The 13,965-nt window shown below is 39.1% G+C and overlaps 1 protein-coding gene across 1 annotated transcript in view; it reads right to left on the reverse strand.

Annotated features, from left to right (window-relative positions):
- Window positions 1–11,829: 11,829 nt before the first annotated feature.
- Window positions 11,830–13,965, reverse strand: part of sars2 (seryl-tRNA synthetase 2, mitochondrial) — a gene marked incomplete at its 5' end in the record, with an annotated part of 9,079 nt that continues 6,943 nt past the window's right edge. The window contains one exon of the mRNA XM_079246687.1: window positions 11,830–12,195. Within this exon, the coding sequence (XP_079102813.1) occupies window positions 12,055–12,195 (141 nt within the window). The 3' untranslated portion in view covers window positions 11,830–12,054. The remainder of the gene's footprint in view (window positions 12,196–13,965) is intronic.

Genomic DNA, 13,965 nt, shown 5'->3' on the forward strand with positions numbered 1-13,965 from the left:
GTAGTGTGTCGCAGACTGGAAGGAAAACATCTCCACAAAACGGGGGAATTATGGGGTTTGTTAAAAGAGGGTTTTAAGTGTCTTTTCCTTCTGTCTCTGTCTGTGCTGCTTGTGCTCCCCAGACACGCAGTGTTGGGCCAGTTCTTTACACTTACGGTAGGGTCTGTTTATTTGTTTGTTACAGTAATAAGAAGAAAGTAAATACTTTTTTTTTTTTTTTTTTTTTTTTTAAATAAATAAATAAACAGGCCATCAAACCTCCTTTTTATTGCTCCACAGCGCCTGGTAGAAATATGGAATTGCAATGCTTAAAGTGCACTTTGAGTAAAATAGGGAACATGGAAAAATAGGAGCTTTTTTTTTTTTTTTTTTTTTTTTTTTTTAGCAGAGTTTTTGCTTAAAACATCGGCTTAACTCAAGCTATTTATTCATTATTAATGCATTTATCCTATAATAAACATAAAATCCTCCCTGAACATCTTCACGTTCAGCTGTTTGAGTCTGTTTTGCACAGATACCAGCCTCAGTAAAAACCCAGTTACTCAGTTTCTTTAAAGGTGGAGTATGTAAAATTTTCAATATTTCTTTACTGGTAGGCAAACATTTAAGAAGGGTCTTTGTCATTAATTAAACTTGTAATTTAATAACCTACTGGACTGGAACCTACATGTTTTAAAAAAAAACTATCTAATTATGATTATAGTTATTTTTTTAGTTAATTTATTTTGAAAATATTGAAAATCTTACATACTCCACCTTTAAGGTCTCCAGGAGGATGTTCCTCATGCTTCTATCTAGTAGTTTTGTCTCCTCCCTGTTCAGGCCACCAGATCGCCTTTGTCAACAACCACTGGTTTTTAATTGTAGGAAAAACAAAAGCCACAAGTAGACATTTTAGCTGGAAAAGCTCCATTCCATGGATTTCAGTCCAAACAAAAGCATCCCTATAATGTAATACACTGTAATGTGTTATACATTATAATTATGTATAATGTTTAAATAATGTATTACATCATAGGAAAGTAAATTATCAGGATCATTCTAAAAAATTGTCTTGTTCATCTGTATAAGATGTGACTGCTCTTTGTGAAAGCTTGATTGAGATGAGTTTTATGACCCTCTGACTTCAGGACACCCATTATATGCAGCTCCCACTGTGTGTTGGTCATATTACTGGTTTTGCTTTGAGTAAGCTGCAATTAAGACAATGCTATGCTGCGTATCAGGTGTGTTGGGACAAGCTTGAAGCTCCATAGGGTGTTCCTTTATTCCCATTGTAACATAGAAGCAGCTATTTTCAGTTTGTGGGTGTGTAATTGTGAAAATTAATTGTGTGAATTCAATTGAAAAGGCAACACAAAGTTGTTTGTTACATCGTTTATTGATTGACAGGGAGCATCGAAGATAATACAACAGGCACATAATACAGCACTGATTAGCAAGTAATATTGCAAATCCTTTTTATTTCATACATTTTTATTTCTATGCCCTGTATGTCACCCCCTCTTGCCCACCCCAAATACACACGTTTTCTACAGCTTTCTTGCTGGCTTGTTAGTCACATTTTCTGAAAACATTCTGCACTTCTGTAGAAAGAAAATTAACTACAGTACATTCATTTTAGTGGGCAAAGTTCTCCTCTTTGGAATATTTCAGTTTTGACTAAGAATGTGTATCATTACTGTGTTTACACGAGCTGAAGTAGCTACTTGGCCAATATTTAAATACATAAATGTACTGTAAAGCTTGGCTTTGTAAAAAAACAAGGAATTATTTGCTATATGGAGTACATAATTATGCACTTTTATTATATATTAAAATACATCAAACAAATCATCTTCTGGCTATTTATTGCATTCAAATGTGCTGTAATCTAAACTATATTATTGCAGAAAGTGGGCCTCCATTAGTAACCCTGTTCATCTTGCACCATGTGCATGTCTATCCAGTGTCCTCATGGGGGCGCTGTTGCTTTTTTAAATTTCATATAACCTTGGCTTACAGACCACAAACTTCATATTTACACAAATGACGTGACAGCTGTGAAGTTGGTGATTTAACATTGATGAGCATTGCCAGTGTTGCTGTTAACAAACGACAACAAATGGCTTTAGTGTGTCCCTCCTCCTTCCTTCGACTCCTCCTTGGCTTGTTGACATAAGAGTGCAAAGCTGGTTGAGAACCCGAAGTGACACTTTTAGACCTTGTAAGCTATAAGTACAGCACATCCTATCACCACGCCACCCATCGCACAAAAGACTGACATAACATCTGACACATGAGCGTGCAGAATCAGCATCGTCTTGTGTCTTGTTGTTTGTTTTGTTTTTTTGGCTTGTGTCACTTGGGTTCATCACAAACAGTCGAGGTTTAACAGTGCGAGCCAAATGAAACGCAATCCTTATTTCCACTTGATTATCAAAGAAATGAAGAGGGAATCATGTCTTCCTATGTAGAAATATCAACATCACGTATTATTAACAGTCAGAACAGCAGGGATGGCCTGGAGATACAGTTATTTAGCAAAGTATCGACACCAAAGGCCTGTACTACGAAGTGGGCGCTTCTCTCGACGAGGTAACTGCAGGTTAACCCGCGGTTTTCTTCTCACCAGGGTAAATCATAAAGGTAACTTGCACTAAACAGCAAACCTGCTCCGGAGCAGGTTATGCTCTGGATAAAAGATCAACAAATATAAAAGCACAACCCCCCCAACCAATCAGTTTTCCTGGAAAATGGCCAGGAAAGGCATGGATCTGGAGAGGAGCACTTTTTAATCTTTACTTGTTCCTAAGTCAAGAACAAGTTGCATCTGAAATAACGAGGTTTATAATAATAATAATGTTCACATATTGAATAAACTGCAGAACCATGAATTTATGGAACACACAACTACTGGCGTCATGGTGAGGAACTAATGTTCTAAAGCTAAACGTAAACTCACACGGGGTCCTGAGGTTTAAAAACCTTCATGTACATTATAAGGGACGGAAACGGCACTGAGGACGCTCTGCCTGAAACCTCTGACCCGTAATATGATTCAGTTTATTTCATCTGACTCATTTAATCTCAAATATTTATGATTATTTTCTGCCCGCATCCCTTCCTGTCTGTTGCCGTGGCAACAGTGTTACTTTGGGCCTGGTTGATGCATTTGAAGTCTTCATACTACTTGAGGAATACTTGTCTGCTCCTTCATGGTGACGTAGCTGCTCTGCGGGGTTTTTTATACGTCTACGATTTGTCAGATATTACAAACCCGTTTTATGTGAAGGCGCACTAATCTTAAAAACTGGATTGTGTTACCGAGTTGATAACCAGCTTTGTAGTATCGCTTATCACAACTGTGAGCGTCTGGGTAAGTCACTGCAGGTAACGGAGAGGAATCCCGGGTATGTTAATCCCCCTTCGTAGTACAGGCCTCAGCTTTCCTCTCCAAGTAAACACAAAGATGATTCTGTTGGAGCCGAGAAGCACTGATTGCCAGGATGTGCGGTTAAAATGAACATCTGAATAAAAAGGTGCAACAGCTTTTTAAAAGTGCGACTGAAGTGAAAATAGCCTGTCTGCCTTACAAACAGTGTGTACATGTATTCAGACAGGAACACCACTAAAGCTTCCAACCTCACCAGAAAACTATTTTCTCTTTCTTGTTACACTAAGACACCTTTTGTCGAATCGATTTAAAAGGAGATGATCTAACAGTATGTACAGTTTCTACTAATCTCCTCTAAAGACATTTCTCTTAATGCTGTGAGGAAGGTGAAGGCTGTAAAATGGGAACGTGAGCTGAATGTGGGACTGAAACAAAGGGGATTATCAGTCTTCTGTGTGGGTGTTTCTTATCCTCTACGAAGTTCCCTCAGCTCTGCAGCGACTTTGCGCAACTCTGCTTCGATCTCCAGGAGCTCCTGTGCAGAGAGAGACGGGGACTAAATGAGACGAGCATGAGATGTGTGCACGCAAAAACAACTCATCAAATCCCTAAAACAAAACAAAAAAAAGCACATTTTCTGCACCTATACACTGAATGGTCACTGAACAGCTCCTGCTGTGTGTTTGTGTGAGTCCTTTTATTGCAGCTTTGTTATTTTTCCACCACCTGGCTGAATTATTTCACAGGCAGTCTTCAATGTAACTCATAATCTGTTTTGACCAGGTGTATCAAAACCAGTTCCGGTCCTCGAAGGCCACAATCCTGCCGGTTTTCCGCGCCTCCCTGCTCCAAGCCACCTGACTCAAATTAATCAGTCATTGTGCAGAACTTCATCCATTCAAGCCAGGTGTTGGAACAGAGATATATAGAGAACCTGCCGGATATTGACCCTCGAAGACCAACTTTGGACACTGCTGACGTACATAAAAATAAAGCAAGTTTACTCAGTTATCGTGGTCCAGGATCAACACAACATTATTATATTTTAAATGAGTGAAGAAATTCTTATGAGTGAGCTTGTGTATGTGTTTTATGTTGTCGGTGCCTTAAGGCTGTCATAACATTCAAAACACTGCACTAAGAAAATGTCTGCAAGAGGAAAGGGAAAAGGAAATCTAGGAGCCGTGTCTTCACGCAGACTGGCTGTTTAGTATAACTAATGACTAACAGGCATTGGCTCATTGTGGTGGGAAATTGAGCTTCACAATTTAAATTATTTTTTTTGTTAAAGTAAATAAATATAATCCATGATAAAAAAAAAAGTCATTTTTATTGTTTTTATTGATCTTTTAACTTGTCTTCTTGGGCATTTTAGCAGCAGAATGATGATCTGGATACTGGGTTGTTTTTTCCTAATTGAAATCAAGAAAAATAACGAGAAAAAAAAGTTATGTACATTATTTTTGTTTGCAAAAATCAGCAATATCAAAAAAATTGTGAGAACCACAATTTAAATTGACGAAAGCATATCGTCACACCCCTATTGGCTCACCTTCATACAAGCTTTTCAAAGAAGCTGAAAAAGCAGATATGCTTGACCCAGCTAGGTTGAACTGTATGACAGCTTATCTAATTATTTCACATTTTGATTCATTCATTAAGATTCTTACATATTTTGACATAAAAATAATCAAGCATGTCATTTAACTCAGTGAAAGATGTATTTTAAAGGGTTTTATTTGGTATGTTTACATATAATATGAAGTCTCAGCGTCATTCAAATATGATTTTCATTTGAACTTCACACTATTTTTTATATAATTATGGTTATTTGTTGGTTTTTAATCAAGAATTGAGTGATTTTAGTTGCAGAAACAATTATTTACATTCTAATTAGAAATAGAAATTTCCCTGGTACAAATTCAAGCATTATTCGCAATAACTTACCTCTCCTTCATCTTCCTCAGCGTCCCCTTCATCATCATTGTCATCATCCTCCTGGTCGTCCTCATCCTCTCTTATGTATTCATCTTCACCTTCCTCATCCTCACCATTTTCATCGTCGTCTTCATCCTTGTACCTTTCCCGCTCAAACTGCCGTGTAGCCTCATCGCTGGCCTTCTCCATCACCCTCTTCTGCTGCGGCTCCTTCACCGCCATCACGTCATTCTTCTTCTTCACTTCATTCTCCGCCTTCTCGTCCACCTCTTTTCCATCTTCACCTCCTTTCTCTTGGCTCTGCTCGTCTCCCGTCTTTCCATCCACGCTGTCCTTCTTCCTGTCCTGGACGTCCTCCTCCTGCGCCCGTTTCATCTTTCTGACGAGTTCGTCCAGCTCCTCCTGCTTCGCCTTCCTCTCCCTGTCCTGCTCCGCGTTGCTCCTGCTGTCCTGATCTTTCATCAGCTCTTTCAACTCCTTCTCCACCTTCTCCTTCTCCACCATCAGCTCAACCTCATTCTTCCTCCTCTCTTCAATCCTCTGCTTCTCCAAATCCTCTGCCGTTTCTCCTCCCTTCTCTTTGTTCTCCTTTATCTTCTCCTCCTCATCCTCCTGCTTCTGCTCAGCTCCAGAGCCGTTTTGGATCTCTCTCTCCTTCACCGCTTCGTATCGCTTCTTTTTCAGCTCCTTCAGCAGTTCCTTAAGCTCCTCGTCATTCCTCTCCTCCTTTCCTTTCTTGTTGATTTCTTCAGCAAGCAGCTCCTCCAGCTCCTTCGCTCTTTCTTCCTCGTCGGTCCCCGTGCTGTCAATCCGTGGCTCCTCCGTCATCTTCTCCTTCACGTCGTATTCGTCTGTTTTCTCTTCAGTTCTTTTCTCCGTCTGCTTTTCAGCGTCGCTCTCATCTTCCTCGTCCTCATCATCCCTCTGTTCAAAGTCGCTTTCATCGTCGGCAAGATTGTATTCATATCTCTGCCTTTCATCACCGTGCTCCTTTTCTCTCTCTGCAAAAAGTTGTATCGCAGTCGTCAGTGAGAGCTGCACTGTGATATTAACAGAATTTATAACTCAATAGATCCATGTAATCATATCTATCACGCAGTTTCCAATAAAACAGCAAATGATGGGCCTCATTCACAAATATCATCTACAAATCTTCTTAAATTTGTTCCTAAGAAGTTTTGTATTACATTAATCTGTTGCAAGCTAAAAAAAAAAAAAGAAAAAGAAAAATGCCCTTAAACTTACCAGTCATGTGCAAACAGACAAACAGGTTGAGACAGACGAGAAAAAATAAACTTAATGATAAAAGGATGAATGAAAACAAAAAATAATGTGCAGTGACATCTGATTTCTCTCATTTTCAAAGTGTTTAGTGATTATAAATTATCACAAGATGAGCTTCAGATAATATATAAATGACTGAATGTACAAACAGGTCATTAGTTCCTCCTGAGACTGCCGTCTGGTTTCATGAGCATGTCCAGACATGTGTCTTCGCTGTGTTGGTGGTTAAAGGAGAAAGTTGTACTCTGTAGAATAAATGTTTCATGACATTGCCTACTCTTCACCTGAATCCGGGGAGTCTGATAGCTGTTATTGACCAGGCGACCAGGACAAAACCTTTTTTTTTTAAATTGTATAAATCAGCCATTATGATAAAAAAAAGCCACTATTGTAGTCCATTTTAATTACTAAAGAGCATATTCAGCAGATGGACCTGGGAGCTACAGGCGACTTGGACATTTATGGAGGGATATTCCGGTGGTTAGAGAGTGGATCTGGCGTGTGTGCAACTTTTTGCACAAATGGTGGGAGGAAGACCAACAACAGAGTTAAATCCGTCTTGACTACGACTTGTTCTTGAATAAATGGAGTGGATGAAAATAGTTTAATTCTCTTTTAAGGGAAATTATTATATTATTACAATATTATATATATACTTTATTATATATATGTATTATATTATCATAACATTTAGACACAATTTGCAATATCTCGTTTTTTAACTTAAAGGGAAACTGTGTCATTTTTGGCCACTGGGGACGCCAAACTTGTAACTTCCATACGACATTGTCGAAAAATAAACGGTCTCTGTGGCACAAACATACAATCACACACACACAAAAACACTCACAAAGCCCAAAAACTACCCAACAGTCATGGTTATGTATCGTAGTTCTGAATATCAAATGAAGCAGTAACTTTGGCACAATTCATTATCAATAACTTATTGTTATGAAAACGTTAGCATTAGCCCTTAGCTAATGCTAACGTTCAGTAGCACTGCTTCCTATTGATTTATAAAAACCATAAATCTAACCCAGGCCAGTTGCTGATCTTTCTGTTACTTTGTTGATGTATATATGAATTATAGAAAATGTATTTATTACATGTAAACCAGGCCTACTTTCATGAAATCCATCACATTAGCTTTGGCCTGTAGCTGGTTAGCTTCAGCTGACGTGTACTGCAACATTCTGCAGCTCATCGGGCATTTACTGAATAAACGCTGACTGAAAGATGTGAAAAAGTACTTCACATATTGGTAAGTTTGCACAACAGGCAAAGAGCTAACTTTTCAGTTTATAATACTAAAGCAAACTGAGTCATTTTCACATCCGCACTGTTTTCATCACACTCCAACCAGTCAGTTCTTTGCTGAGGTCAAGCAGTGATTCCTCTCCTGCTTTCTCTTTCTGGCCTCCTCAGATACCGGTTTCACCTTCCTACTTTGATCAGACATGATAAACTTTTATTTAAAAGAGGGGAAACTAGCACAAAGCAGAGCCCTCTGTGTTTATAGAGGGAGAGCTGTGAAGCAAATTGCTCCAGGTCACATGATCCCATGAGAGACGGATCCACTCCTGCAAAGTTACAATGTCTGGTTTCTGAGGACGACAGCCCCTTTCGGGCACCAAAACAAAGCACTGAATCTGGACCCCAGAAATCAGCCATCACTACTCACATTTGGCTCATTTTTAGGTCACAGTATTCAATTAAATAATAAAATGCTTTGTCTTTAAACTTATTTAAAATCTGGCAAAAAACTTTAATGGGTGTTTTATTGTTGTATTTTATTAAACAGAAGGCACAAATGCTTATTATGTTCAAACAAGAGTGCTAATATACTAAGATTTTGGTGAACGCCACAAATTTCATGAAATTTTTTTTACATAAGAGCAAATTTTTCGTGAGAAATGTTGGTGAATGAGGCCCGTTGTCTGTGTGACTTTATGTTTACCTTCATCAGCCAACCTCTGCAGCTCTCCGAGAAGACCCTGATGTCTTTGCACTTCATCAAGCTCCTCTGCAAAAATATTAACACACAAAGACTCAAAACACAAGCAATTTGAAAAAGTACGAGAAAATTATGGTGGATTAAATATATCTCTCTGAAAGTAGTTAGATGAACATAAACACGGTATGAAATAAAAATCTCAAATAAAAGCACCTTAAAGATGTTCATCACTTTGAAATGTCAAATGTTCTTATTTTCCTTCCACTACTGATTTTCTCACCATGTATCAACGGATCATTTGGCTTTTACCTGTTAGCTGCGGTCCACACTCACGGTGCGACCCATCTTCATTCAGTGTCTCCTGAATAATACATTCAACCTAGTGGTAAAAATCCAAAAAACGCGTGTAATTAATGACCAAGTTATTGAAAGGAAAATAATGAATGACGGTGGAAAAAAAAAAACCTGTTTCTGACCTTTGCATCATTAAGCGGTGAGGTTACTGGCCGGCTTCCCACTAAGAACAAAACATGAAGAGTTAAAAAAAACGTATAAATGTCTGTTTATTTGTTGCTTCTTTAACAGTGTATCAAAACGACATCACCTCACACATCCATGGCATAGGCAGAGCTGTGCCCTCATTAAGTTGAGAACAGCTACCTCAGTAAAGAAGCTTAACCTCCCATTGCTCTTGCTCCGACATGTAGACATGCTGTGGCTTTAGCTGGCAGGTATTTTCCCACCAGAGCTAAATCAGTCACCAATCCCTCTCTTCCATGTAATCCATTAAAGGCACACTAAGCAGCTCTCCCAGCACCTTTTCTCACGGGTATACACAGAATCTACCACGGTTCAAAATGTCAATGCAGATCAGATCGCAATCTAAAGCTACCTGCAGAATTTTATCTGTCTTTTGTTTTTTCTAATCAATTTATCTATTAAGGTCAACAGCATCTTAACATCTATGGACTAAATCTTTAAGTGCAATCTGGTTTAACATATAAATGCATTATAACACTTAATCTAAAGTAAATTATCTGCCAGTCTGGTCAGTGCAGATGAAGATCAATAAGATTAATTGATGTCTGTGGCCAGTCATCACGCTTCACACAGACATGTGATCTGCTCACAAAACATGGCCTTGTGATGTTCCACCATGTCCATGTGAGGTGGCGTGCATGTATGCGTGTGCTTCGTGGCTGAGCAGCCGAGATGCGCAGCAGCCTTTAATAGTTTACATTAAACCTTCAGCTGACATTTAATCAGTGCTACCTGCTGGTTACGCTTCAGTTTTAGTCACACACCATATTTATATCCAGCTGGAGTTGTTTCCTTCACACACTGCGACACATTACACGCGCACACACACACTTTGTATAGTCTGTGTAGGTTATCGACTGTGCAGCTGCATAACAAAGCGCGTAACACCAGTGCACACCAGTGCGACCCAGTATTAACCCTGCTGCCATACGCTTGTCTCTGTGGGAGCCAGATTTCCTCTAAGTCTCCCAGTCTGAAAGCAGCCTTTAATTACAGCGGCTTGCTTTCAAGGTGCACGACGCGTGTCGCCGCGGCACGCGCGCAGACAAGCGTCATTCTCACCTGTGCGTACTCTGAATGTGTCTTTTGTGGACAAAATAAAATACATAAAGGTGTATTTGCCTGCGCATGAAATTATTTTGACAGAAAGGCAAAACATTAAAAGGTGGGAGCGTGTTTTTAAATTATATAACATCGCTGGTTAAGCGTCTTAAGACTTAAAACCGCACGAGGCTCCCGCCGCTAGCTTCGCGTCCACCTTGGGTTTGATGCTTTTTTTTAAAAAAAAAAAAAACATTGTTTTTATTGTGTCCGAAACAGTGGAGACAGAAACGTGTAAAAGATGCGTTTCTGACGCAGCCCGCTGAGATACAGCATCCTTCTTTCTGCCAATTCTCACACACACACACACACACACACACACAGTTTATTAATGATAAGCACGCTTACCTCCGGCTGCAGCCCAAAGGAAAACCGCGGTTATCAGAATTCCCATAGGATCCAGAAAAGTCAGGTTCCTGTAGGAGATAACCTTGAAAATGATGGACTGGATCTTCCTCACATACACGCGCGCGCAGAGTGAGGTGGAGCCGAGCCACTATGTCTGTGTCTGTGTGTGTGAGTGTGTGTTGTCAGGTGACCAAGTCCAGATCAAAGCCCGGACCGCTGCCAGGGGGTCAGGTGCTCTTCCTGTGGTTTCAGTGCTAATAAAACGTTGCAACGTTAAGTTGCGCGTCTCACCGCGAGAGCACGCGCCAACTCTGAATTTCACGGTAACATGAAATTCTACATTGGAAACTAAGTGGGTCCTGCGATGGACTGGCAACCTGTCCAGGGTTTACCTGCCTATGGCCCAATGGTTGCTGGGTTAGACTCCAGCTTCCTGCGACCCTGAATTGAACAAAGCTATTTAGAAAATAAATATATGGATGGATGGATGGATGGATGGATAGATGGATCCATCTATGCATCAGATTGAGTTGGATGGACCTCCAACTCAATCTGATGGTTTCCTTATATAGGCTATTATGAATTGGCTTTCATTATGGGTTTTTTTTTCCTGTCTGTAGAGCGTCTTGAGATGGCATTGTCGTGATCTGACACTATATAAATAAACTTGAATGAATGAATGGATGGATGGACGGATGCTGTACATTAAGGATCTTCAGTTGCTAAAACCAGAGGCACCGCCAGGAATTTTAGGCCCTATGAAAGACAATGGCATAGACCCCACCACTTTTGTTTTTGCTTCAAGCTGATTCGAAAAAAAAAAAAAAAAAAGCTTTTCATGGGAATAATAAAGATCTAGGGCTGTGTTTAACCCTTTATGGGGCAAGTGACTATTTTGGATTACTTTCTTTTCTTTCATATTCAGCATGAAACTTTCTTTTTTGTTAATGTAACAACATAATGGAGGTCTTGGTTCATATCAGCAGGACAATTTTAGGTTAAAATTTCTAATTTGAAGGTATTTTGTTAAGTGCCCTATAAAGGGTTAAATCACAGTACATACATCTAACTCGGTTATTTTGATGTTAATAGTTTATATTACTGCTATATGTTATTACAACCTTAGAAAGAAGTAGTTTTGCTAGTGTTGTTGTCTACATATTTCTTGGCTTTCGATGTGCCGAGGGGGAAAAACACTCGTGTTAAACAGTTGGTAATCAGAAAATAGTTTTTATTTTTCTTGTTGTTTCTTTAAATTTCTCGAGACCATTAGACTTATATTGATGACTTTATGCCATTTGAGAGAAAAGATATTTACCCAGGTGGTCTAATCTGATTCCTGCTCAATTCAAGTATGTTTGGTTTCATTTGAAGTAACAGGATTTTCATCAAATCCACCTCATTTATTTAATTATTTCCTCTCTTTCCAAGTCAGTAAGTGGTGACAGTGAGCTGGTTTCCACTTCAGATGAGTGTGGATCTTGGTTGGTGTCAGCACAGTCCACTTCTATGATCATCTGGACTTAGGAGCAGGCCTTGGTGGGCGACTGTGCTGGTTGGGTCCGATGTATTTCAGTGGAGTGTACTTTGGCTTCTCAATCACTTCCAGACCCAAATAAGGCTGCAGGGCCCGGGGAACACAAACTGTTCCCTCCTGAGGAGATGAAGACAAACCAGTAAAGCAAAAAGCTGTGATTTTAAGCACTCTAAAGACCTGATGGTGACTTCAGATCAAATTTGGAATTGGGTCTATACAAGGTGAGCTAGTTTTCCTCCTTTTCTTAATTTTTTCTCCTCTTCTGACAGAAGAAAATAGAAAAAATATAAAACCATCATGCAATATGGGGAAACTGCAATGCTATTTTGGGATTATATTAAAGTTAGTGTGAAGATAATCTGATAGAATCCGAAAGAGGAGCCACAATTACTTGCTGTTGAACACAGTGGAGACCTGTCAGGGATGTTTTCTGCTGGAATAATATGCTGCTTCTTTGAAAAAGGAGGGTTTCAAGAATGCATTAAAAAAAACAGGAGATTATTTTGCTAAATTTCCAAATGAAAGTATTCTTTAGAGTTGTGGCTCTCAAACTGGAGGTTGAGACCCTCATGAGGCTGCCAGATCATTGTAAAAAAATAAATAGCCTACATTTTTTAAATAAACTTATTATTTTAGAGTTGTCAAAATTAAACCATTAATCCATTTATAAATCTGTAAAATTCTCGCCTTAATTTTTTAACACTAACAACAAAAGTCAGTACACATGCCATATTAAAAATCTGAATTTGGTATTATCTCAGTGAGAGAAGTTCATTTTGAGCATGTAGGTGCCGTGTCACAATGTTGAACCAAATCCACCAAAAACCAATTTATGCTCCTTATTCATAAAGATTCTGACAGTTTCCAGCCTCACATTTATAGCATAGCTGCACATTGAGGCATGTGATATACGTAAGGATTAAACAACGAGGAGCCGTGCATTGCACGGTTTTAATGCACGGCGCAGAGTCTAGGTGTTCCTCCGTGAAGTGCATTAAAACTGTGTAATGCGCGGGTCCGAGTTGTTTCATCTCTTAATACCACGGCCCCACACAGTACACATTTTAAAATAAATGTTTATTTTGTTTTACAAAACCTGCTAACAATGGTAAAGCATAGGAACTATTTTATGTTGGTTTCTATGTTTTATGCAAACAGCTGTTGTCAAGTGAGTTTGTCTCATTCACCTGTCAAAAGCAAGCTGATCTTAACCAGTGGATTAATGTGTTGCTATAGTGACGCGAGTAACAGAGTGATAAAACAGTGCTTTAACTTGCCAAACTATTTACAGCACAATGTTCAAACCTTTGACTGGTAGTGTACATGTAAGGATTAAACAACGAGGAGCCGTGCATTACACGGTTTAATGCACGACATGTAGTCTAGATGACCATGGCCAAATGCTTTAAAACTGTGCAATGCACGAGTCCCAGTTGCTTAATCTGCTTATACCATAGTCCCACATAGTAAACATTTTATAACAAATATTCATATCTTTTTACAAAACTTGCTAAATAGGAACTATTTTATGTTGGCCTCGATGCAATTTTTATGCTAAACAACCGTTATCAAGCTACAGCAAGTTTCTTTCATTCACCTGTCAAAAGCCAACTGATCTGTATTATCTGGTTAATGTGTTGCTATGGTGACACCCGCAACGGAGTGATATAACAGTGATTTAACACCGCCAAACTACAAGTGCATATATATGAGAATAATGTACGGCACTTGGCATTAAAATTCTCACTGACCATGGTAAAACACACATTTATTCACACAGATGTTGGGTGAGGGGTCGTGAAGACTAATGTGTTGTAGCTTCATATCCTCAAAAAGTTTAAGAACTTTAAAGTATAACTTTAATCCTATAAAGCCCAAAATGAAATA

This window comes from Telmatherina bonti (assembly GCF_933228915.1).
Source record: "Telmatherina bonti genome assembly, chromosome: 9".
NCBI lineage: Eukaryota > Metazoa > Chordata > Actinopteri > Atheriniformes > Telmatherinidae > Telmatherina > Telmatherina bonti.